Genomic DNA, 25,610 nt, shown 5'->3' on the forward strand with positions numbered 1-25,610 from the left:
TGTGCAAAGACTCACTATTCAAATTCACATTGTTTAGTTTTCATTAGTTCAAGACTGCATCATTAATCTTTCTTTTTATTAACCTGCACAATAAAATACTTGAAATTAAATTGGTTAAGTTCTTCTTTCTACATTTTTATTCCTTGAAGTAAACAGTCCCTGGCCACTTTATGATATTTATTTAAAAATTAGTTTTTATTATAAAAATGGTACAAAGAACAAAATGTACCCATTTAACAAGTACAGTATGCATCACGTGTCACTTGTAACTCCAATTTGGTGTTGTAGCTCTGTAGCTTGTGGAATTTTGAAATACTCCATTTTTATTGCTGCTTCACCAACTGGATAAAATGGATATTCTGTGCTCCTTCCCCATTTTTCCTGATATGGAACATTCTGCCTCCCTCTAGTGGCCTGAGTGAGAACTGACTCAAACTATAGGACTAAAGCAGGCAGATTTAAATCACAGACAGCACTGGAATTTGAGAGGGGAACATAGAGGTGGTTTTGGACTGACAGTCTAGTTTTTGAGTAGGCCAGGTGGAACTAGCAGAATGTTTCTCAAAACAAAAGTCAATTATTCACAGTTACTTATAGTGCAGAGGCAATTGTTATTAAAGTCAAATTAATTTTTATCGACTGCACAGAACTCAAAGCATAATTCCTCCCCCTTTCTGCCCCAATTCTTCAAATCCTAAGGCAAAAGCTTTACCGCTTTAAATAAAATTATATTAATAGTAAAGACAAAGAAGGATCATTTACCACCTAAATTGTGCAATGAGCTCAGTGATATTGTAGGTACTAAATGTCTGTGTATGAAGGGAGGCACCCCTAAGTTCATATTAATGCTACTGTGCTTCAATTACAGTATTAGTGATGATGAGAGTTCAGAACAAAAGAAAGCTCAACTTGCTGGAAGGAGAAATAAACGGGGCATCCCTCCCATTTCTCCCAATGCCTGCATTAAAGATGCTGTATCAGCGGAGATATTCGATGACATCTGGCGGTATGTGATTGAAATGTTGGAAGAGCTGATCAGGAAACACTGGGAAAACACCCTTTCAGGTACTGGAGATCAAAGACTCAAAAGCCGTTGGTGTGATATTAAGGTAGTTCAAACTATTAATTTTCGCACGTTTACAGCACAAATTACCTGTAATTTATTTACAACCTAAATGCTATCAGGAATTCAGTTGAACCTGTACTTGCAGCTACCTGTGTTCTATAGTGGCCATACCTTGTAGTCCTGGCCAATGGTAATATAACTCAATGGGAATTTTTCACTACAGCATTCACCTTTTGATTCAATATTTCAACCACTATAAAAAGCAGTTATGGAGAGGTTCCACTGTAATTATAAATATATCGGATTTAGCCACATCAGAGACTCAAAATTCATAAACTGAAGTTGTTGGGCCAGAATTTTCTGTGAAAATAGTGGTGAGGCTAACAGCATGCACCGATATTTCTGCACAAATCAGTCAGCAGCTTCAGGCGGGTGCAGATGTGCAGTTAAATGTAAAAATTCAGAAGTTGCTGTCCTAGATGCTCTGCTTTGCCATAAGCTGCACAAAAGTGGCATCTCGCTGTCTTGCTCCCCATTCAAATGTATTGAACGACGTTAAGTTCCTGCACTTCCATCGTAGATACAGACTAACCTCTCCACAGAAAGTTAAGGCTTGTCCATTTCAGTCTTGGTACCGTTTTTATGGCATGATAAGTCGTAATTACTGCCAAACAACCTCTCTGGCACTGAAAGTTAACTTTTACAAATGTGGAATCTCATTCCTTCAGAGTTCAATTGTTGGAGATTTAGAAAAAGATTAATAGGGAGAAATTTAGTATCGCCCCGTTTAGGGGCAGTAACAATCAGGAGACGCGAGTCTTAGCGGATGTCCCGTTCCTCTCGAGAAATTTGGGTTACGTCCCCGGAAGGAAGTCGAGCACTAAATCAAGCGCTCCACTTCCTTCCAGGGGCGTTAACAGGGCAGACTGCTGCACACTGGGCCGCACAGCGCTGCGGTGTCCGAGGGGCTATTTCCTCTATTAATGGGAAGGGCCCATGCTGCCGACTCTGCAGAAGAAAAATGGACCTACCTGGACCACCAGGCCGCAGGGGTGCCGCGCTGAGCGATCACGGCCAGGACCCCACGAAGAAACCGAATCAGCAGCGGTACAACACAGGTAAGTTTGTAAAAATGTTGTACTCGGCCACCTCACCTTTAATTTTCGCCCCGGTAGCATCCAGCCACTCGATCCGTGCCTCGTGCAGCTGTCGGTGCTTTCACTCGGCGTTGCTGCGGCAGGCGGGGGGGGGGGGGGGGGGGTGGAGCAGAGTGAATTTCGGGGCCGGGGCGCTAAAGGGGTGATGCACACGGCAATGACGTCGCAATCTCCAGGCGCAGGAGATTGGGGCGTAGCATTGCAGCGCCGCCATCGCTAAACGCCCACTCAATATGGCGGGAGTCGTTGCCTGCACCGCACCCGGCCTCCTGTTAGCGTACCATTATCATCCCTGGGGGCGCTAACGGGAGGCGCAAATGCACCGAATTTCTAGTCCTAGTTTTAAAAAAAACTTTTTTCTGTTGCTTTTCTCTCTCTCTTTTAACCTCATCTCTCTTTTGCTCTCGTTACTTCGCTTTCTGTACCTGATTTGACATTGAATTCACTATTCTAACTGACATATCCTGGGCTGGATTTTTACCAACCTCAGCAGGTCCAGGGCGGGTAACTGCTGTGGCGGGTCCCAACACTGTGGCTGTGTTGATCCTGGCCTCCGACATGATTCTACATGGATGGGGCTTGTTAAGGCCGCCCTGTGAGGTTCCCGGCCAATTAAAAGGAAGTGGGTATGATGACACGTCATCAGCCGGTTTCCTTAAAGGGACCATGCCCACATTCATTTTGACAGTTGTGCTGTCAGTGTCCTGCAGCATTGAGGTTCAGAACACTGGGCTGCACCCAGGCTCTCCCATGACTCCCTCCAGATGCTTATGGAGTGAGTCACACCACACAAGGGATTCTCTTCCCTTCCAAAGGGCAGAGGTGACCTCCTTAGGAGACCAACACAGCCTGGTTGCACATTGGACAAGCAGGAATGTGGTGAGGAAGACCAGGTTGCAGTAGTGCAAACCTTTCATTGATCTCAGTGGATCACAAAACATTGCTGCAAAGCCACGCTCAACTTCATCCTGCGATGCCACTCATCACATCCCTATCACTCTGCCTTCCCTCCCCTACTGCTGCACATCCTTACTCACAGCAACTTATCTTGCACCTCCACCCATCCCTCTCTCTCTCTATCTACATTATCACATCCCCATCTCACTAGCCACCCCTCAACTCACCCTCATCCTTGTCCAATCATACCAACGAACAATACACAAGGGTAGGCACTTGGGTGTTATCGCCAATGCTGATGTAAAGTTTCTGCGAATGTGGTGGCAAACATTGAAATCTATATTTTCAACACTTTGCCTTCTTGGACAGATCTGTGTGCACCTTTGGAAGTGGCAGTGAGTTTCAGTGAATGATGAGACAGAATGGTACACCCCAATGGTGATGAGTGTGAATGGAATGGCTTGGGCATTGTAGGGATGCTTTATGGTCTTGGTGTGCGGTGATGCTAACCTGGCGTATCAAGTGGCAACCAGGGTGTACAGCTTCAAGTGAAGTAAATCTGGCCATGTTGAAGCTATCCCTGACAACCCGGGCAGCAATGTGATCGGGTGCTGATGCCCCGTGTTTTGTGCAGCATCAGGTGATTGCGGAGAATGTTGATGGTGTTGTTGGTGCTGCTGGTGTGCCTAGTGATGTTGGTGTTGGGGCTGATCATGGTGGATTCTGAGGACCAATGTGAGATAGTTTCAAGGGCACCGATGCTGATGGAATAGATGGCAGCTGAAGTTGAATTGATAGAAGCGATCTGTCAGTGGTGAGATCGGTTGCTCCAAGGAGGTGACACTGGATAGAGTTCACTGTAAACACTTCAAACCTCCATAAAGCTGAAACGTGTATTCCAAATCCTGAAGACAACCAGCTTCTTTGATTCGAAACAGCTTTTGTACCACTTCTGCAGCTGTGACCAAGTCAAACCATTCCAGAGTTGTTGCGAACCCGACACACTTACCTGATGTGATACCCAAGGGACGTGAACCTTGTAAAAAAACTTGGAAGAATCCTTCGGATCTGGTAAAATGCCGCTTAGTGCAGGGTCTGCAATCCGCAAGCAGAGCCGTCACTTTGGAAATTCACAAGGAGGCGGGTTCAGAGCGGACTTCTGCCCCGCTGTCAATCACAGCCATTTTCACATGGGTCCACCTTCAAACTCACACTCGCAGCACCGGTAATATTCTGGCCCCTGGTTCAGACCTTGTGCTGTTCATTAACCATTTTTCAATCTAATTGCTTAAGGAGACACACAGTTGCTTTCCTTGTTCACACAGGTCCCAGATGCTCTGTAGAGGGCGCAGCGTTATTTCAATCTCTCACTTGCAGCAAAAGCTCATTGAAATTTAACGGGCAATGACAAGTCTAACGAACGGCGGGTGGCGTTCATGCAATGTTTACAGTAAATTCCGGCCCATGGTCTTCTATCAGGTTAATAGATATAACCTGAAAAGGGATGTTTTAACTTATCAAAGGACCTGTGTGGATCAGAGATACATGCACAAGTTCGATCATGACTGCTTGGATCTTTTCTTCCAGTGATGGCTTCAATGGGCTCAATTTTGGCCAGGAGATGCTCCGTTTTTTTTGGAGTAACTTGATTTTTCTGGCATATCTTAAAAATCCCCATTTTGCACATTCAATTTGCGCCAGTGTAAGTAAGTTAGTTACGATTTTTTTTAGTTTAGTTTAGTTTTTCTCAAAAGGAGCCGTTAACAGCCACCTATGCCAGTTTTGGCAAGTTAGGCCACTTTCGCCAGCTAATATTTACTCCAAACCTACTTCGGCCAGTGTTTGTGGCCACTTCAGAAAACCCTTGTGGAGAGTTAAGAAACCATCACAGGTAGGTACATCGGAGGCCATTCAGCCTGGGATAGAGGCGGGAAGGGAAGCGGAGAAGTCCTGCACCTAAAGCATCAAGACTTACAAAGCACTAAACAAAGCACAAAAAGTAACAAGCATTCAAGAACAAATAAAAAATAGAACTAAGTCCTACCTTCATCTGAAAACTCAGCCCGGGAAGGCAGTGGGCCGGCTGGTGCGGGAAGCCACTTGGCCAGGGATAGGTGCGGGACGACAATGCACCGGGAGGCCACTTGGCCAGGGATAGGGGCGGGAGCGATTGAACTGCCGACATCGGAGCACACACAGCGGCTGCAGGAAGCAAACTCACTGGACAGGCTGCAACAAGGGCAAAACACAAGCAACTACTTCAACAGCGGGCAGGCTGGTACGGGAGGCCACTCGGCCTGGGATAGGGGCGGGACGATCGGAAGACCACTCAGCCAGGGATAGGGGTGGGATGACCGTGAGACCACTCGGCCAGGGATAGGGGCAGGAACTGCTGACATCAGAGCACACACAGGCTGCAGGAAGCAAACTCACCAGACAGCAAAACACAAGCAGCTACGATTCCTTTAAAAAATGGCCGATTGCCAAATTTCGGCGCTACTGCGCATGCGTGGACATCGCGACCCGACTCCAATGCACATGTTCAAATGTCCCGGCACTGTTTTCAGCGCAGGACGCTGGCTCCACCCCCCTGACTCGACTGGCCATGCTGTGCGATGACCGAGGAGAGCCGGACAGCGGCCAAAGTGGGGAGCAATTTTTTCTCGCTGCACATATGAACGGAGAAAAGCGGCGCATCTCCGGTAAGTGCGCCGAAAAAAGGGGTGGGCCAAAATTGAGCCCAATGATACCAGAGTAACATACTGATAGGCAGGCAGTCTGCTGCCACAGTGCTTTGATGGTGTATTGTAAGTTTATAAGATGGGACTTGGTCCCGCACATATACATACAGCAACTTTCTAACCTCAGCCAGGGACTTTCTGATTGGATGCAGCCGAGGTGCTTACAGTGAAAAAGAGAGGAAAGATAGAGCAATATAAGCCTTAAAGTTACTTACGCTGTGGGATAATTGCATAAAAACATTCAACTCATTCATCTGAAATTCCTTTTTTGCCATTTTAATATGAACATAAGAAATGGGAGCAGTAGGCCATTTGGCCCCTCGAACCTGTTCCGCCATTTAATAAGATCATGGCTGATCTGATCATGGGCTCAGCTCCACTTCCCTGTCTGCTCCCCTTAACGCCTTAAATATATTCAATGACCCAGCCTCCAAAGCTCTCTGGGACAGAGAATTCCACAGATTTACAGCCCTCCTGAGAGAAGAAATTCCTCCTCATCTCAATTTTAACTGGGCGATCCCTTATTCTGAAACTATGCCCTCTAGTTCTAGATTCCCCCACAAGGGGGAACATCCTCTCTGCATCTACTTTGTTGAGCCCCCTCAGTATCTTATATGTTTCAATAAGATCACCTCTCATTCTTCTGAACTCCAATGAGTATAGGCCCAACCTACTCAATCTATCTTCATAAGTCAACCCCTTCATCTCAGGAATCAACCTAGTGAACCTTCTCTGAACTGCCTCCAATGCAGCAGATTGGAAAACTGCAAATGTAACGCTCCTATTTTAAAAAGGAGGCAGACAAAATGCAGGAAACTATAGACCAGTTAGCCTAACATCTGTGATTGAGAAAATGTTGGAGTCCATTATTAAAAAAGCAGTAGCAGGACATTTGGAAAAGCATAATTCACTCAGGCAGAGTCAGCATGGATTTATGAAAGCGAAGTCATGTTTGACAAATTTGCTGTAATTCTTTGAGGATTTAATAAAGAGGGTATATAAAGGGAAACCAGTGGATTTGGTGTATTTGGACTTCCAGAAGGCATTTGACAAGGTGCCACATAAAAGGTTACTGCACACGATAAAAGTTCACGGGGTTGGAGGTAATATCTCAGCACGGATAGAGGACTGGCTAACTAACAGAAAACAGAAACTCAGGATAAATGGTTCATTCTCGGGTTGGCAATCAGTAACTAGTGGGGTGCCGCAGGGATCAGTGCTGGGACCCCAACTATTTACAATCTATATTAACTACTTGGATGAAGGAACCGAGTGTAACGTAGCCAAGTTTGCTAACGATACAAAGATGGGAGGAAAAGCAATGTGTGAGGAGGACACAAAAAACCTGCAAAAGGCCATAGACAGGCTAAATGAATGGGCAAATATTTGGCAGATGGAGTATAATGCTGGAAAGTGTGAGGTTATGCACTTTGGTAGAAAAAAATCGAAGAGCAAGTTATTATTTAAATGGATAAAAATTGCAAAGTGCTGCAGTACAGCGGGACCTGGGGGTCCTGGAGCATGAAACACAAAAAGTTAGTATGCAGGTACAGCAAGTAATCAGGAAGGCAAATGGAATGTTGGCCTTTATTGTAAGGGGGATAGAGTATAAAAGCAGGGAGGTCTTGCTCCAGTTATACAGGGTATTGGTGAGGCCACACCTGGAATCATCTCATATTTCTTCACATTATACTCCTCCATCTGCCAAATTTTTGTTGAAGTATTAACTCATTTAGTATAAACTGGTAAATGCCACCACTAAAATATGAAAGGTGAACATGTTAAGCTTTCAGACATTTTTATCCCACAATATAATTTCAAGGGCATATAGAAAATTGAAAAGCATGTTAACTTGTTTCTCGTGTCTCATTAGCAGATGATTTGGAGAGTGCAACCTGCTGAGCAGAAGGGAGCAGGGGAGGGTATGTGAGGGCCTAAACAATAGGGAAAGGGGACAGATACCCAAGGCCCTCCCGGTGCACTCTCAGTGTAACTCTGGCAGGCCGCAAATGAGACTGCGACATGAATACACTGACAGTTTCCATGGGGCCTAGCTGGGGTGGAGCCCCTGCCTGCTGTAAACAAAGTTACCATCAAAAGAGGTGGACGCTACACATCTCCAGCCTGGCAGACCTTCAGTAGGCCTGTATGCCAGGTGGGAGCAAGCATACCGGCCTGCCCAACAATGCAAGTAGAGCCCACCAGTGGGTCCAGGCCTGCATTATGGCCTGGAAGCTTGAAGAACACGAGAGCCTGTCCAAATTCTAATGACGCCCTTTTAAGGGGCACAAGTAGGTAATCCTTTGGGGTGAGTCATGGCACTCCTCCCCTCCAGAATTGGCGCACTCCGTTGCATTTTTGGAATCTCCTGGGGTAGACGGGTGCCTGGGATGTACCTCTAGTGATGATGCAGGCGCTGGTCAGTTTATGTAAAATAGATGACCTCCCCAGTGATGTAGGTTGTTGGCAGGTGGATTCATAGAATCGTGGAACCATACAGCACAGAAAGAGGTCATTTGGGTCATCGTGCCTGTGCCAGTTCCTTGAAAGAGCTGTCCAATTAGTCCCACACACACCCTTGCTCTTTCCCCATAGCCCTGCAAATTTTTCCTTTTTAAGGGATTCTGGTATTTATGCTGAGATCAAAACTCACAGGTTATCAGAGTGAAAATAATCAAATAAAAAGGAGAGGGTTTATACAGATTAATGTCCCACTGGCAGAATTACAATGCCACATTATGTTTTGAGCCTACAAGTATCTCTGGAATATGTATGAAGTTTAGGAACTCCTTAATTTCAACTCAGTATACTGGTCAATATCCTATCAACAGTTTTAAAATTGATGCCGAAGGTGACGTTTTTATTTTCAGTTCCTGTTATAAGCTGTCAAAATATCTCCAACTGCAAAATATGTACGGTGTGTTGTACCTTTTTGTTGCTTTAACTAATTAATAATAAGCACCTGTTTTAGAAATGTCTTTTTTACAATTACATTGAAGCTACCATTGAAAATGAAATCATAGGAACATAGGAAATAGGAGCAAGAGTAGGGCATAAGGCCCCTCGGGCCTGCTCCGCCATTCTAAAAGATCATGGCTGATCCGATCATGGGCTCAGCTCCACTTCCCTGCCTCCTCCCCATAACCCTTCATTCCCGTATCTTTCAAAAATCTCTCAATCTCCACCTTAAATATATTCAATGACCCAGCCTCCACAGCTCTCTGGGGCAGAGTATTCCACAGATTTACAGCCCTCTGAGGGAAGAAATTCCTTCTCATCTCAGTTCTAAATGGGCAACCCCTTATTCTTAAACAATGCCCCCAGTTCTAGATTCCCCCATGAGTGAAAAGAGCCTCTCAGCATCTACCTTGTCGAGCCCCCTCAATATTTTATATATTTCAAAATGATCCCCTCTCATTCTTCTAAACTCCAATGGGTATAGGCCCAACCTACTCAACCTTTCTTAATAACCCCCTCATCTCAGGAATCAACTTAGTGAACCTTCTCTAAATTGCAGGGTGGATAAGGGGGAATCAGTGGATGTGGTGTATTTGGATTTCCAGAAGGCTTTCGATAAGGTGCCACATAAAAGGTTACTGCACAATATAAAAGTTTATAGGGTTGGGGGTAATATATTAGCATCGACAGAGGATTGGCTAACTAACAGAAAATAGAGAGTCGGGATAAATGGGTCATTTTCCGGTTGGCAAACATTGACTAGTGGGGTGCCACAGGGATTAGAGCTTGGTGCTGGGCCCTCAACTATTTACAATCTATATTAATGACTTGGATGAAGGGACCGAGTGTAATGTAGCCAAGTGTATGATGGAAAAGCAAATTGTGAGGAGGACACAAAAAATCTGCAAAGGTGTATAAACAGGCTAAGTGAGTGGGCAAAAATTTGGCAGATGGAGTACAATGTGGAGAAATGTACGGTTATCCACTTTAGCAGAAATAATAGAAAAGCAAATTATAATTTAAATGGAGAAAAATTGCAAAGTGCTGCAGTACAAAGGGACCTGGGGGGTCCTTGTGCATGAAACCAAAAAAGTTACTATGCAGGTACAGCAAGTAATCAGAAAGGCAAATGGAATGATGGCCTTTATTGCAAGGGGGATAGAGTATAAAAGCAGAGAAGTCCTGCTACAACTGTATAGAGTATTATACACCTAGAGTACCGTGTACAGTTTTGGTCTCCGTATTTAAGGAAGGATATACTTGCATTGGAGGCTGTTCAGAGAAGGTTCACTAGGTTGATTCTGGAGATGAGGGGGTTGACTTATGGGGATAGGTTGGGCCTATACACATTGGAGTTTAGAAGAATGAGAGGTGATCTTATCGAAACATATAAGATAATGAAGGGGCACGACAAGGTGGTTGCAGAGAGGATATTTCCACTCATAGGGCAAACTAAAACTAGGGGACATAGTCTCAGAATAAGGGGCCGCCCAATTAAACTGAGATGAGGAGGAATTTCTTCTCTCAGACGGTTGTAATTCTGTGGAATTCTCTGCCCCAGAGAGCTGTGGTGGCTGGGTGGGTCATTGAATATATTTATGATGGAGATAGACAGATTTCTGAGCGATAAGGGAGTAAAGGGTTATGGGGAGCGGGCAGGGAAGTGGCGCTGGGTCCATGATCAGATCAGCCATGATCTTATTGAATGGCGGAGCATGCTCGAGGGCCCAAATAGCCTACTCCTGCTCCTATTTCTTATGTCCTTATGCCTCCAATGCAAGTATATTCCTCCTTAAATAAGGAGACCAAAACTGTACGCAGTACTCTAGATATGGCCTCACCAATACCCTGTATAGTTGCGGCAGTATGTCTCTGCTTTTATACTCCATCCCCCTTGCAATAAAGGCCAACATTCAATTTACCTTCCTGATTACTTGCTGTACCAGCATACTAACTTTTTGTGTTTCCTGCACAAGGACCCCCAGGTTCCTCTGTACTGCAGCATGTTGTAATCTCTCCATTTAAATAAAAATTTGGTTCTTTATTTTTCCTGCCAAAGTGGATAACCTCACACTTTCCCACATTATACTCCATCTGCCAAATATTTGCCCACTCACTTAGCTTGTCTATATCCTTTTGCAGATTCTTTGTGTCTTCCTCGCATCTTTGTATCATCAGCAAACTTGGCTACATTGCACTCGGTCCCTTCATCCAAGTCATTAATATAGATTGTAAATAGTTGAGGCCCCAGCACCGATCCCTGTGACACCCCACTAGTTACCGTTTGCCAACCGGAAAATTACCCATTTATCCTGACTCTCTGTTATCTGTTATTTAGCCAATCCTCTATCCATACTGATATATTACCCCTAACCCCATGAGGTTTTATCTTGTGCAGTAACCTTTTATGTGGTACCTTATCGAATGCCTTCTGGAAATCAAAATACACCACATCTGCTAGATCCCCTTTATCCTCCTTACTCGTTACATCCTCAAAGAATTCCAGCAAATTTGTCAAACATGATTTCCCTTTCATAAAACCATGCTGACTCTGCTTGATTGAATTAGGCGTTTTCCAAATGTGTTGCTACTGCTTCCTTAATAATGGACTCCAGCATTTTCCCAATGACCGAGGTTAGGCTAACTGGTCTATAGTTTCCTGCTTTTTGTCTGCCTCCTTTTTTACATTACATTACATTTGCGGTTTTCCAATTCGCTGACCTCTCCAGAATCCAGGGAACTTTGGTAGATTACAACCAATGCATCCAATATCTCTGCAGACACTTCTTTTAAGACTCTGCGATGTAAGCCATCAGGTCCAGGGGACTTGTCCACTTTTAGTCCCATTATTTTACCGAGTACTTTTTCTTTAGTGATAGTGATTGTTTTAAGTTCCTCCTTCCCTATAGCCCCTTGATTATCCATTATTGGGATATTTTTAATGTCTTCTACCGTGAAGACTGATACAAAATATTTGTTCAAAGTCTCTGCCATTTCCCTGTTCCCCATTATTAATTCCCCAGTCTCATCCTCTACAGAACCAACGTTTACTTTAGCTACCCTCTTCCTTTTTATATACCTGTAGAAGCTCTTACTATTGTCGAAGCTGTTACGATCTTTGCACTGTCTGACAAATTCAAACTTTGTGAAGATGGGCACGGCTTCCTCCACTCACACACAGTGCACTGGTAACTGTTGCATTTCTTTTTATCTCCTACACTGGCTCCAGATAAGGATAAACAGACGGTGAACATGCAGAGTGCAATAATCAGCAAACTCCCTCACATCGGTGACTCTCGAATCATCGTAACAAACTATAGCGTTCCACCATCAAGAGGCTCTGAGACACGGATCTTGACGTTAGGTACATCCTTCATCCACTCTCAGGTAGGTACAATGCCAGTCTGTAATGTGCTTATATTTGTAATTCTGATCCTTAAACAATTGCAAAACTCTCTTTTAAATTGCATGGTAAATGAATGACGGATTTTAATTGCAATGTGAATCTCATTTTATGCATATTTCTATTTGGCTATCAGAGTTGCCTTAAGAGAGTTGCAGGACTTAAGAGGTATGGAATATCAGAGCCAAGAGGTAATTATGAGTTTATATAAAACCGTCATAAGACCTCAGGCTCCCCTTGATGATTTAGTTGGTAATTTTGTTTATTCGAAATGAAAATGATTGATTATAAGACCAGGAAAGTCCCAAATTCAATCCCAGTCTTTGCCGGATGATCTGGTCTCTGGTGGCAGATGGGATGTTATGATTGGCTTCAGCACCCCTCAGCTAGGAAAGGGAGAAGTTATCCAGGGTTCTCATTCCTGATCATGACCAGGAGACTCCTGCTGGAAAGTGGGTCTGTGTGACTGTCATGCAAACACAGGATTAAGCTCGGTTGTGATGATGCTCTGGCATAAAACACATGAGTTAGTATGCAGGTGCAGCAAGTAATCAGGAAGGCAAATGGAATGTTAGCCTTTATTGCAAGGGGGATGGAGTATAAAAGCAGAGCAGTCCTGCTACAACTGTACAGGGTATTGGTGAGGCCTCACCTAGAGTACTGCATATTGCGTACAGTTTTGGTCTCCGTATTTAAGGAAGGATATACATGCATTGGAGGCAGTTCAGAGAAGGTTCACTAGGTTGATTCCGGAGATGAGGGGGTTGACTTATGAAGATAGGTTGAGTAGGTTGGGCCTACACACATTGGAGTTCAGAAGAATGAGAGGAGATCTTATCACAACATATGGGGCCCAAGTTTCCACAGGATAAAAAACGGGCGCCCCTCTGAGCTGGGCGCCCGTTTTTCACGCCTAAAACGGCGCCAGAAAAAAAACGCGCTATTCTCGAGCGCTTTGCAGCTCCTTGTCTGTTTGGCGCGGCGCCCAGGGGGGCGGAGCCTACACTCGCGCCGATTTTGTAAGTGGGAGGGGGCGGGTACTATTTAAATTAGTTTTTTTCCTGCCGGCAACGCTGCGCGTGTGCGTTTGAGTGTTCGCGCATGCTCAGTGTGAAAAAAACATTGGCACTCGGCCAATTTTGTAGTTCTTTGTAGCTGTTTAATTTTTGAACATTTTTTAATAAAATCACATTGCCATCAGCACATCAGCACTGAGGCTTCCCTTCTCACTGTCCCCTTCCCCTCCCTCCCCTCCGTGGCAACAAACGGCTGTCTCCTTCCTCTCCCTCCCCTCCTCTGCGCGGCAACAAGCCGCTGTCTCCTTCCCCTCCCTCCCCTCTCTCCACGGCAACAAGCCGCTGTCTCCTTCCCCTCCCTCCCCTCTCTCCACGGCAACAAGCCGCTGTCTCCTTCCCCTCCCTCCCCTCTCTCCACGGCAACAAGCCGCTGTCTCCTTCCCCTCCCTCCCCTCTCTCCACGGCAACAAGCCACTGTCTGCTTCCCCTCCCTCCCCTCCTCTGCGCGGCAACAAGCCGCTGTCTCCTTCCCCTCCCTCCCCTCTCTCCACGGCAACAAGCCGCTGTCTCCTTCCCCTCCCTCCCCTCTCTCCACGGCAACAAGCCGCTGTCTCCTTCCCCTCCCTCCCCTCTCTCCACGGCAACAAGCCGCTGTCTCCTTCCCCTCCCTCCCCTCTCTCCACGGCAACAAGCCGCTGTCTCCTTCCCCTCCCTCCCCTCTCTCCACGGCAACAAGCCGCTGTCTCCTTCCCCTCCCTCCCCTCTCTCCACGGCAACAAGCCGCTGTCTCCTTCCCCTCCCTCCCCTCCTCTGCGCGGCAACAAGCCGCTGTCTCCTTCCCCTCCCTCCCCTCCACGGCAACAAGCCGCTGTCTCCTTCCCCTCCCTCCCCTGCGCGGCAACAAATGGCGGTTTCCTTCGAACGATGGCTGAAGCACTTTCACACAGGTAGGAAGATGGTTTATTTAATCTTTTCTTTGCTTATAAATGTTTATTCAGGTTTGATTTATTTGTATAATATTTGTAGAAGTATAAATAAGGATTTATTGTCGAATTTAATGAGTTCCCTTCCCCCCCCACTCCCCCCCACCTCGTTCTGGACGCCTAATTTGTAACCTGCGCCTGATTTTTTAATGTGTAGAACAGGTTTTTTCAGTTCTACAAAAATCTTCACTTGCTCCATTCTACTTTAGTTTGGAGTACGTTTTCACTGTGGAAACTTTCAAATCAGGCGTCAGTGGCCGGACACGCCCCCTTTTGAAGAAAAAATTCTGTTCTAAAGTAGAACTGTTCTACCTGACTAGAACTGCAGAAAAAAAAATGTGGAGAATTGCGATTTCTAAGATAGTCCGTTCTCCACCAGTTGCTCCTAAAAATCAGGCGCAACTCATGTGGAAACTTGGGCCCATAAAGATAATGAGGGGACTCGACAAGGTGGATGCAGAGAAGATATTTCCACTCGTAGTGGAAACTAAAACTAGGGGACATAGCCTCAGAATAAGGGGCCGCCCATTTAAAACTGAGATGAGGAGGAATTTCTTCTCTCAGACGGTTGTAATTCTGTGGAATTCTCTGCCCAGAGAGCTGTGGTGGCTGGGTGGGTCATTGAATATGTTTAAGGTGGAGATAAACAGATTTTTGAGCGATAAGGGAGTAAAGGGTTATGGGGAGCGGGCAGGGAAGTGGCGCTGGGTCCATGATCAGATCAGCCATGATCTTATTAAATGGCGGAGCAGGCTCGAGGGGCCAGATGGCCTACTCCTGCTCCTACTTCTTATGTTCTTAAAATAGTTTGCTGACATTCGCTGGCTAGGCTCATATGTGAAAATAGCACTTGGGCAAGGTACTGACATCTATGGAATCCATATAAATCAACGACTTCAGAAAACTAGAATCCAGAATATCTAAATTTGCCTTGTTAGGATTTGATCTGGATTCAAGTGATTCATATTGCTAGTTTAACGAAAAGCCAACATTGACTGCATTATGAAAATTAATCTTGCAGAGAGAGCTTAAGCCTAAAATTAGCACAGTTTTATATTCATGTAGTTTTTCACGAAATGGTATCAAAAAAAACCAAAATACTTTGTTATGTGTTTGAATAGATTTGTGATCTTCCTTTCTATTATTGCTCATAAAATTCCCCACAGCAAGGTCCCACATTGACATTATTGACATAGGCTGCACCAGGCCAAGTAATGCAAATGGAACAATGGCTGTCGAGAGTGAAAATGAATTAATGTTATATTCCTCATTGACATAAGTTTCTGCCGTGGTTCTGCCCTTTCAGTATGAAACAAAAGAATCTGGTGACTATGATGAAAGTTTGTGTTTGCTAGAGGAAACCTTGACCAACTTCTTGTGAGAATTTACAAAAATGTTTCCATTTTGACGGAGAAACATCCAAGCTAAGTTCAGTTCCCCAGCCTTGTCAGAAGCCCCAGCAAATTATACCAGTCCTTGGATGTGTTTTTTTTCTCCGGTCAGCTTGCTGTGTGACACAATTCGAAGCATATTCCATGTTTAAAAATCTCTAAACCAAACAATGTCAAAATCTGCAGAAGTTTCCATTTGTCTGATTTGAAGTGCACTCCCTCCCCTCAGAGACACTTTCATTTTATTCTTTACATATTTAAATATGATTGGCATCAGATCTGGATAGAGATTTAACACCAGCCTTACACCATATTTCCCAATGTGAGAACTTGTTATCATATTGGGTATGGTCGCTTTGTGGTTATGTTTTTGGACTAGCAATCAAGAGGCCTGGACTAATGTGTTCAAATCCCACCACGGCAGCTGAGGAATTTTTAAGGCAGGAAATCTGCCATCCTTACCCAGTCTGGCATATATGTGACTCCAGACCCACAATACCGTGGTTGACTCTTAACTGCTCTCTGAAATGGCCTACCAAGCCACTCAGTTGTCACCACCACCTTCTCAAGGGAAATTAGGGATGGGCAATAAATGCTGGCCTTATCAGCGACGCCCACATCCCATGAATGAATAAAAAATTATATAAAGGAAGGGCCATGCTTCGATGTTAAACAGGAGATTTCAAAGTGAAATGTGATACTCTGAACATCTGACTCGCTGCACATGCCCTTATTTATTCCTGCAAAGAATTAGAAAACATGGCCTAGAACTTGCAGTGGGAGATATTCTCAGATAAACTGGTTTATATGACAGGTATCTGCATTTTAGTGGCAGGCTTCACCCATTTAAAATAAACAGATTAACACCTGAATGGACGTGGGGATGGCCTATGAACCCATTATACTCTTGCCCGATGATTTCACCAACAATAATTCTAAGCTGTAATTAAAAGCTAACAAATCGATAACTAAGGATGTAAAAGAGAAGTTGAACAAAAGGAATCGGCAGGGTATTAGGTGGAGATATTGAGTATCTTTAGCTACCAAAGTACTTAAGAACAAGTGGGCCCCTTGAAATAAGAGAAGTGGGTGAAGAAAACAACAAAGTAGAAATTAGCATTTTTAAGCAGTTGTCAGTAGATGTCCTTTCCTGTAATCGGAGAGGTATGAGATGTATCCCAAGTGTAAGAGCAAACGGGGATTAGGAACAAAATTACTGGAGTGTTTGAATATTCAGAAGTAAACAAGAGCAAATAGGCAGCGGCTGCAAGTACTTGAGGAAAGAGAGAAATAGTAGAAATAGAAACTAAAATATTTATCAGCTCATTAAAAAAGGGGAAGCATCCAATGGCTGGAAAGATGCTCGCATTCCAATTTTAAAAAGCATGCAGGTTAGAAGCTATGGGCCCAAGTTTCCACATGATTTGCGCCTGATTTTTAGGAGCAACTGGTGGAGAACGGACTATCTTAGAAATCGCAATTCTCCACATTTTCTTTTCTGCAGTTCCAGTCAGGTAGAACAGTTCTACTTTGGAACAGAATTTTTTCTTCAAAAGGGGGCGTGACCGGCCATTGACGCCTGATTTGAAAGTTTCCACAGTGAAAATGTACTCCAAACTAAAGTAGAATGGAGCAAGTGAAGATTTTTGTAGAACTGAAAAAACCTGTTCTACACATTAAAAAATCAGGCGCAGGTTACAAATTAGGCGTCCAGAACGAGGTGGGGGGGGGAAGGGAAGTCATTAAATTCTATAATAAATCCTTATTTATACTTATACAAATATTATATAAATAAATCCAACCTGAATAAACATTTATAAGCAAAGAAAAGATTAAATAAACCATCTTCCTACCTGCGTGAAAGTGCTTCAGCCAGGGAGAATTCTGCAGCCGTTCGTGCCGCTGAGCGGGAGGGGGTGGGGGGGAGGAGAAAGCCGTTTGTTGCCGCGGAGGGGAGAGAGGGGAAGGAGACAGCGGCTTGTTGCCGTGGAGGGGAGGGGAGGGAGGGGAAGGAGACAGCGGCTTGTTGCCGTGGAGAGAGGGGAGGGAGGGGAAGGAAACAGCGGCTTGTTGCCGTGGAGAGAGGGGAGGGAGGGGAAGGAGACAGCGGCTTGTTGCCACGCAGGGGAGGGGAGGGGGGGGAAGGAGACAGCGGCTTGTTGCCGTGGAGAGAGGGGAGGGAGGGGAAGGAAACAGCGGCTTGTTGCCGTGGAGAGAGGGGAGGGAAGGGAAGGAGACAGCGGCTTGTTGCCGCGCAGGGGAGGGGAGGGAAGGGGACAGTGAGAAGGGTAGCCTCAGTGCTGATGTGCTGATGGCAATGTGATTTTATTAAAAAATGTTCAAAAATTAAACAGCTACAAAGAACTACAAAAATGGCCGAGTGCCAATGTTTTTTTCACACTGAGCATGCGCCAACGCTCCAACGCGCACGCGCAGCGTTGCCGGCAGGAAAAAAACTAATTTAAATAGTACCCGCCTCCTCCCACTTACAAAATTGGCGCGAGTGTAGGCTCCGCCCCCCTGGGCGCCGCACCAAACAGACAAGGAGCTGCAAAGCGCTCGAGAATAGCGCGTTTTTTTTCTGGCGCCGTTTTAGGCGCGAAAAACGGGCGCCCAGCTCGGAGGGGCGCCCGCTTTTTATCCTGTGGAAACTTGGGCCCATTATCCTGGGAATTATAGACCTGTAAGATAAGCTTACAGTGTAAGATATAGTAAGAAAACATTGATCTCTATCGTAAAGGAAGTAGTTCAAGCAATTTCAAGGAAGTGCCCAAAACAGGTGCAAAATAAGTGGAGCAGCCACTCAATCCGCCCATTCATGCCAGTGTCAGAACCGAGTAACTTTGAGGCTCATGAGCTGTGTGCTGGTCACTGGTTTTGGGAAGGGAGGAAATCAGCCATCGGCAAGTTGTGGCAAGGGAGTGAGGCAATCCGGGAAGGTGGGTGGGTGGGGGAGAGCGGGGAGGCTAAAATGGGCCTACAGTGGGTGGATTTTCTGTTTGGGGGGACCTCTCAATAACATTGCCCAGGTTGTTTTTGTTGAGTGGCCTCCAGTGTTCCCTTTGCAACCAGAGTAGGACTCTGATTTACATATTTAAGCATTCTCCCGCCTGTTTCAGAGGGTGTCCTGCTCGCCTATCTACAGGACCATCTGACAAATACGCTAGTGTCCAAGGGGACACACTTCGTAGGGATCGCCTCATTTTAAATTGTTGGGCGTCCGTTTTTAGGTGAAAGATCGATGACTGGCAGTTTAAAATTGCCTCCATAATTCCATGCCAATCAAGGTTTATGAGAGAAAGGCTGTATCTCAAAATTATTGCAGTTCTTTGAGGAAACACTAGACTAAATTCCCAATTGGCAGCAGGGTCGAGAACCAGAAGACACAGATTTAAAGTGATTGGCAAAAGAACCAAAGGCGACACAAGGAAAAACTTTTTTACCCATCTGGAATGAACTGTCTGAAATGGTGGTGGAGGCACACTCAATCACGGCTTTCAAAAGGGAGTTGGATAAGTACCTGAAAGAAAAAAAATTGCTGGGCAACGGGGAAAGGGCGGAGGAGTGGGACTAGCTGAAGTGTTCTTGCAGAGAGCTGGCACAGGCTCAACAGGCCGAATGGCCTCCTACTGTGCTGTAACCATTCTATGATTCTATAAATGGATTTTCTAAACCTTACATTTTATAAAATGTCTTAAAAATATTGTGTATGACGAGAAAGCTTCTGAGATAGAGAAGGAAGATGAGAATCAGATAATAAACTAGATACGTAACAAGAAACAAAGAGAAGCTACAGATAGCCTAAAAGATAAATTTTTCTCCAAGTGCTTTGTGTCCAGTGGCTGGTGACCAGTGCTCTGGTTAACAAGGAAATAACATGCAGTGAATTTCTTTTATGTCCTTCCTTGATGGGTGGTCAGAACCTGCTTTGTGAAGTTATGCTCCTTTTGTGCAACACAATTGCTGTTGTGACTTTTCTACTGTTGACCAACTAGAAATGTTTCTCTAAATCAAAAAGCAAAATACTTCAGAAGCTGGAAATCTAAAATAAAAGCAGAAACTACTGGAAACACTCAGCAGAGCAGACAGCATCTATGCAGAGAATAATGTAGAGTTAATGTTTCAGGTCAATGACTTGGCCTCAGAACTCTCATTTTTTTGGGGTGGAAGAGAAGGACTACGGGGAACCCTATCATGGTTCTGAGAGGGATGAGAAGGGGCGAGGGTGCAAATGTAGGAAATCAGATGGACACGGTCGAGGACCTCGTTTACCATCGTGGAGGGGAATCATCGGCTGAGGAAAAAGGCGAACATTTTGGTAGCTCTGGTGTGAAAGGTGGCATCGTCAGATGCTACGTAGGAGAAGCTGAGAGAAAGGAATGGAGTCCTTACAGGAAACAGGGTGCGAAGTGTTTCCTAGTTTGTTACTGACTAAACTTAATAACAAACACCCCCATCTACATCATGCAACCTCTGTGTAAAATAGTTAAATCTAAATCTTTGTTCACTTTTTCTCATCGGAGCTTGAGCACATGGTCTCTTTTTTACAGAGAAGTCTTGAATCATCTCTTTTCTGTTTCTACCTATGCACTTTTATCTAATGCTATGAATCCCAGCATTTCAAACCTTGGTTCTAATTTAACGTTCCTGTTAATTGTACATTTTCAATAAGAAAAAAAAGTGCAAAAGCTGAAGGAAGACAAACAATTTTCTTCTAAATCCAGTCGATAGATCCTAATATTTTTTTGAGCTTTAGACAAACAGGAGCAGAAAGACCAAGTATAACAGTAAAACTGGATTACTAAAGAAGGAACAGATGATTGACAGTCAGTTCAAAACCTCAGGAGAAAGCATGTGTTACTTTAAAGTAGATTAATATTTAAACCGAAAATAACAACAAGAAATGCTGGAAATACTCAGCAGGTTAGGCAGCATCTGTGGAGAGAGAAACAGAGTTAATGTTTCAGGCCGATGACCTTTCGTCAGAACTGGAAAAATTTAGAGATGTAACAGATTTTAAGCAAGTGTAGTGAGAGGGGAAGAAAGAACAAAAGGGAAGGTCTGTGATAGGATGGGAGGCAGGAGAGATTATACGACAAAAAGTAAACCCTGTAATAGCTAAACATGTTTTATTGTCATTTTTAATTGAGATGTCCATTTCTGACAACTGCCATCCATGTTGTCATGTGACATAGTTCTCTTGTAAAAACTTGGCTATCAATAAACTGAGTAAATCAGTGCCAGTCACATAGTTACATTATGTGCACTCTTCTGCCATACCTTGTAGGCTCATCGCATGACAAGCACTTATCGTAATGATTTAAATGGTGTTATGACAATTCAAGCCAAACCACTTCAGCAGAGACATACAGGATTACCTGAACGAGCACAGTGAGTATTACAGACAGAAATTTGTAGCTTGTGGTGTGAAAACTATTGTAAGTAAACATTAATAAATATTGAGGGAGAAATTCTCATGGTTTGTGACTCATGCTAACGGAGTGCAAACAATTTCTCGCTGGCGGGGGGTTCTACCGGCTCACGCGAAATTGCTCGGGAGTTAGCGGAGGCGCAAAACTGGTAGCGCCCGCTCCCGTCGGTAGCGCACTGGGCCACCGCGCCTCCTGCAATGATGCCTTCGCCGTTCACAGTGCCCCATTTTCGCGCCCCGTTTTCCAATTTTGCCTCATGATGACAGAAATTGGACAGCGCCCTGTGAGGCACCCGTGTGTGATGTCGGCGCCAACCTCGTGGGTTGTAAACCGGGCTGCACTCCGCTTGCGGGGTGAAATTTAAAGGGCTGACTTCGCGGGGTCTGTGCCGTGATGGTGCCGTCCGGCACTCCGGTTCTGTGCCAGGCTGCGGCCACGGCACCCCACAGCCCCGGTGGCCTAATGGAGGCCCCTCGCCCCAGTCCAGAGCTCGCGGCATGTACTCCCCTTTAACGGAAGGGGATGGCCCTGTGCTCACATCAGTGCTACGTAGAGAGGCCACGTAGTGCTGCAACATTCGCGTGCTTACTGCTCCAGTACTGCCTCCAAGAAGAAGTGGAGTGCCCGACATTGCGGTAAACCTAATTTTGCTGCTGGGGTGGGATTTCTGCGCTGGGTGCTGAAAGTCCTGTCATGCCAAATGGGGTGGTACGTAATATTGGTCCAATTCTTTCTATATATGTGCCATTCCATGGACAAGAAGCTGGATTGGGTGAATAACCTGTTTCCAGGCCTCTGAAAATATTGTTCCTTAGTATGACACCAGGAGGTGTGTGAGTGGCAATTAAGTAGCAATTTTTCATTGGATATTTCCTTCATTTCTCTTCCCTCCCTAAACCACTCCACCTCTCAACATCACTCTCCTGCACAAATCTCCACAAAACCCTACTCATCCACCAAGCTTTCAGCCACCCCATCTAATCCCTCCTTTCTTAGCTCGATGTCTGTTTTCCATAAGTCTCCTTGTGAAGTGCCGTGGGGTTTCTTTTACATTAAAAGCGCAATATAAATGTTATTCTTATTCTTGGTGTAACTTCTGGAGGATTCCGCTGACATAAAGGATTCATCAAAAGAATCAAAAGAAAAATCTGAGTCCCTACACTCCATAGCACTGCACTGCACGTTGATAAATCATTGAAAGACTGATGGTTCCTTTCTAAATTTCAGTGAGATATTTAAAATGTAGTCAATCCCAGTAACTCTATTCTAGGATATAAAATGAGTTGATCTTTTCAAAACAAAATAGTTTGCTTGAAAATCTCTGAAAAGGAACCAATCGGTTTGAAAATTGTGAACAGAGAAAAATTAGTTTGAATTTTTAAGGATCTTAAGTAGGCTGCCAGAGTGACCAAAATTTCTAGGAATAATATTGTCTATTAATTTAAAACTATTTACAAAGGATTAGCTTAGTTCTTGCATTGTGATTGCTTTATTACTTAGTGGGATGTGATGCTTTACCACTTTCTAAGACTTGAGTTAGATTTTATTGCAGAGGTTAAATCAGTAGCCAAAAGCAATCACCAGACAGGGTTTATTCTTCATTTTACTGGCACGTTACCAAAGGATATGTGGATTTCAAAGAAATTACACACATTGTTGAAGGTATCGCGAAACAGGATACATCCATGAGAGAGTGTTTTAAGATATGAGAGCTGAAGTAATCTGGAGTAAGGTTAGAAAAAAACAACAATGTAACAGTGTAGTAGTATGCTTTTCTGCAACAGTGAGTATTGTTTTATTTATTTAACATCATTTAATTTCCCATTCATGTGTTTTATCGATAAATTAAGGTAGAGTGATATTCCTACCTTATTTTAGCTTTCTTTTTCAAGCCGTAATGATTTTTCTCAAACTCCTCCCAGGTATTTACTATCGTAGACCCTTAACTGATCTGGCCTGTGATGGATTGCCACCTGCCCCTTCTGTAAGTTTGAATGCCATCCCCCTTCTTATACAGCTGGCCCAATAAGATCAATGTGTTTTTAATAAATGCCACGTAGCCGTATCTCAAAGGCCCAGCCAGCAGATCAAATCATTTTATTTCAGGGTTGTTAAAATCCATGATAAAAGGACGTTGAACACTTTTGTTGAAAATATTGTTTCACTGAAAGCCATATTTAGCACCTGTTAAACTGTGGACCGTATTTCTCTTTTTGCCCAAAGAAAGGGTTCAGTGCCCTTTTTCCACACATATTTTACCAACCCCAAACAAAATGGCAGTATGCACATTTTGTTGTGACTACAACTAAATGCTTGTTTCGTTGAGGGCCATAAATATGACAAATAAATCATGTGGATTCAGTCTTAAATGAATTTGTGCTTTGTAATTCTGACTGACAATGTAACTCTGTCACTTTAAATTTCACTATTTTTAAAGATGAAGTCACTCTTCCCGCTCTGTGTATGCAATATGTTGATGTGTTCCTCCAAGAACTATGGGAATGTAGGTTACAAGGGTTATAGTTTTAGTAGGAGGAAAGTATAGTTAAACAATCAACTAATGTCAGTGATGATGATGGAAATGTTCTGAGTGACTGTGACACACTTCAGTGGTGGATTATAATGAGAAAATCTCATGAACCAGAAACTCCATGAAAAGCTCTTGACAAACAATGCATTATTTTGGCACAGTACAAACACAAGTACAAATTCACAAGCCTCAAGCCAGGTTAGAGATTATAAAAAAAAAAAATCCCCATAGAATAGTGGACATACGCTGAGAAGGTAGCGGATTAGAGGTCAATTGATACCTTTACCCGATATTGAGTACGTAACGTATTGACTCTACTAGACTTCATAATCATGAGGGGTCTAGACAGAGTAGATGGAGAGAAACTGTTCCCATTGGTGGAAGGGTCGAGAACTAGAGTTCACAGAGTTACGGTGATTAGCAGAAGATCCAAAGATGACATGAGGAAAAACGTCTTTACACAGTGAGTGGTTAGGATCTGGAATGCACTGCCCAAAAGTGGTAGTGGAGGCAGATTCAATAGGGCCTTTCAAAAGGGAGTTGGATAAGTACCTGAAGGAAAAAAAATTGCAGGGTAACGGGGAAAGGGCGGAGGAGTGGGATTAGCTGAAGTGCTCTTGCAGAAAGCTGGCACAGACTCGACAGGCCGAATGGCCTCCTACTGTGCTGCAATCATTCTATGAGTCTATTCTAGACTAGTAATCCAGAGGCCTGGACGCATAATCCAGACATAGGGGCCAAGTTTCGGCCTGAGTTGCTCCTGTTTTTTTGGAGCAACTGGTTTAGAATGGAGTATCTTAGAAATTGCAATTCTTGGCATTTAGTTTGCTCCAGTTCTAGTCAGCTAGAACAGTTTCAGTTTGGAACAGATTTTTTTTTCAAAAGTGGGTGTGTCTGGCCACTTACACCTGTTTTGAAAGTTTAGGCAGTGAAAACATACTCCAAACTAACTTAGAATAGAGTAAGTGTAGATTTTTGTACGCTCAGAAAAACCTTGTCTACACTTAGAAAATCAGGCGTAGGTTACAAATCAGGCGTAGGGAATGAGGGGGGGGGCGGTTTAAAGGGAAGTTTACAAACATTAAACACTTCAGTTTTACAAATAAAGAGCCATCATCAATAATAAATGATAAATACATCAATAAATCAAACAATAAATCAATCAAAAAAAATTAATAAACATTTTTAAAAAATTAAAAAATCAATAAATAAAACATTTTCTACTTACCGACTGCAGCACCGGGAGCCCTCCAACAGCGTGCTGGGACGGCCCCCCCAGTGTGCCTCTGTCAGTGTCTCTATCTCTCTGTCTATGTGTGTGTGTGTCTCTCATTCTCTGTCTGTCAGTGTCTGTGTTTCTGACAGCGAGGGGGGGGGGAGAAGGATGGAGGGAGGGAGGTGGGGGGGGAGAAGAAGGAGGAGGGGTGGGGGAGAAGAAGGAGGAGAGGGGGGGAGAGGGGAGGAGAGGGGGGGAGGGGGGAAAGAAGAAGGGAGGGAGGGAGACGGTAAAAGGAGAGGGGAGGGAGGGAAGGGAGGGGAGGAGAAGGGGGAGGGAGGGGAGGAGAAGTGGGGGGGGAGGGAGGGAAGGAGAAGGGGGGGAGGGAGGGAAGGAGAAGGGGGGAGGGAGGGAAGGAGAAGGGAGGAGTCAGGAAGGGAAAAGGAGGCTGAACGGGCTGGGCCCAAGACTTCAGGCTTTACAGATAGGTGGCGTCGGGTCCCGGGTCCGGGGGGGCGGGGGGGCGGGTGGGAGAGTCGCGGAGGTCGGGGGGCGGGAGTCGTGGAGGTCGGGTCGCTGGGGGGGAGGAGCGGAGGTCGGGTCGCCGGGGGGGGGGGGGGGGTCGCGGAGGTCGGGTCCAGTCCGGTGGGGTGGGGGGGGAGCAGGAGTCGAGTTGGGTCGGGAGGAAGCAGGAGCTGGGCGTGGGAGGTGAGCCTTATCCACGTAGCCCCAGTGAGGCTATTCGGCCAGGGCTAGGGGCTGCGTGCTTCGGGCCCCTCCCACACAGTTTTGGGCATCTGGAGCTACTGCACATGTGCGC

The 25,610-nt window shown here is 44.8% G+C and overlaps 1 protein-coding gene across 1 annotated transcript in view; it reads left to right on the plus strand.

The window, feature by feature from the left end:
- Window positions 1-25,610, plus strand: part of LOC139232368 (protein FAM149A-like) — a 187,919-nt gene that overhangs the window by 124,750 nt on the left and 37,559 nt on the right. Inside the window, exons 7-9 of the mRNA XM_070862570.1 lie at window positions 869-1,065; window positions 12,049-12,206; window positions 20,900-21,003. Of these exons, the coding sequence (XP_070718671.1) occupies window positions 869-1,065; window positions 12,049-12,206; window positions 20,900-21,003 (459 nt within the window). The remainder of the gene's footprint in view (window positions 1-868; window positions 1,066-12,048; window positions 12,207-20,899; window positions 21,004-25,610) is intronic.

Source organism: Pristiophorus japonicus, chromosome 2 (genome assembly GCF_044704955.1).
Source record: "Pristiophorus japonicus isolate sPriJap1 chromosome 2, sPriJap1.hap1, whole genome shotgun sequence".
NCBI lineage: Eukaryota > Metazoa > Chordata > Chondrichthyes > Pristiophoridae > Pristiophorus > Pristiophorus japonicus.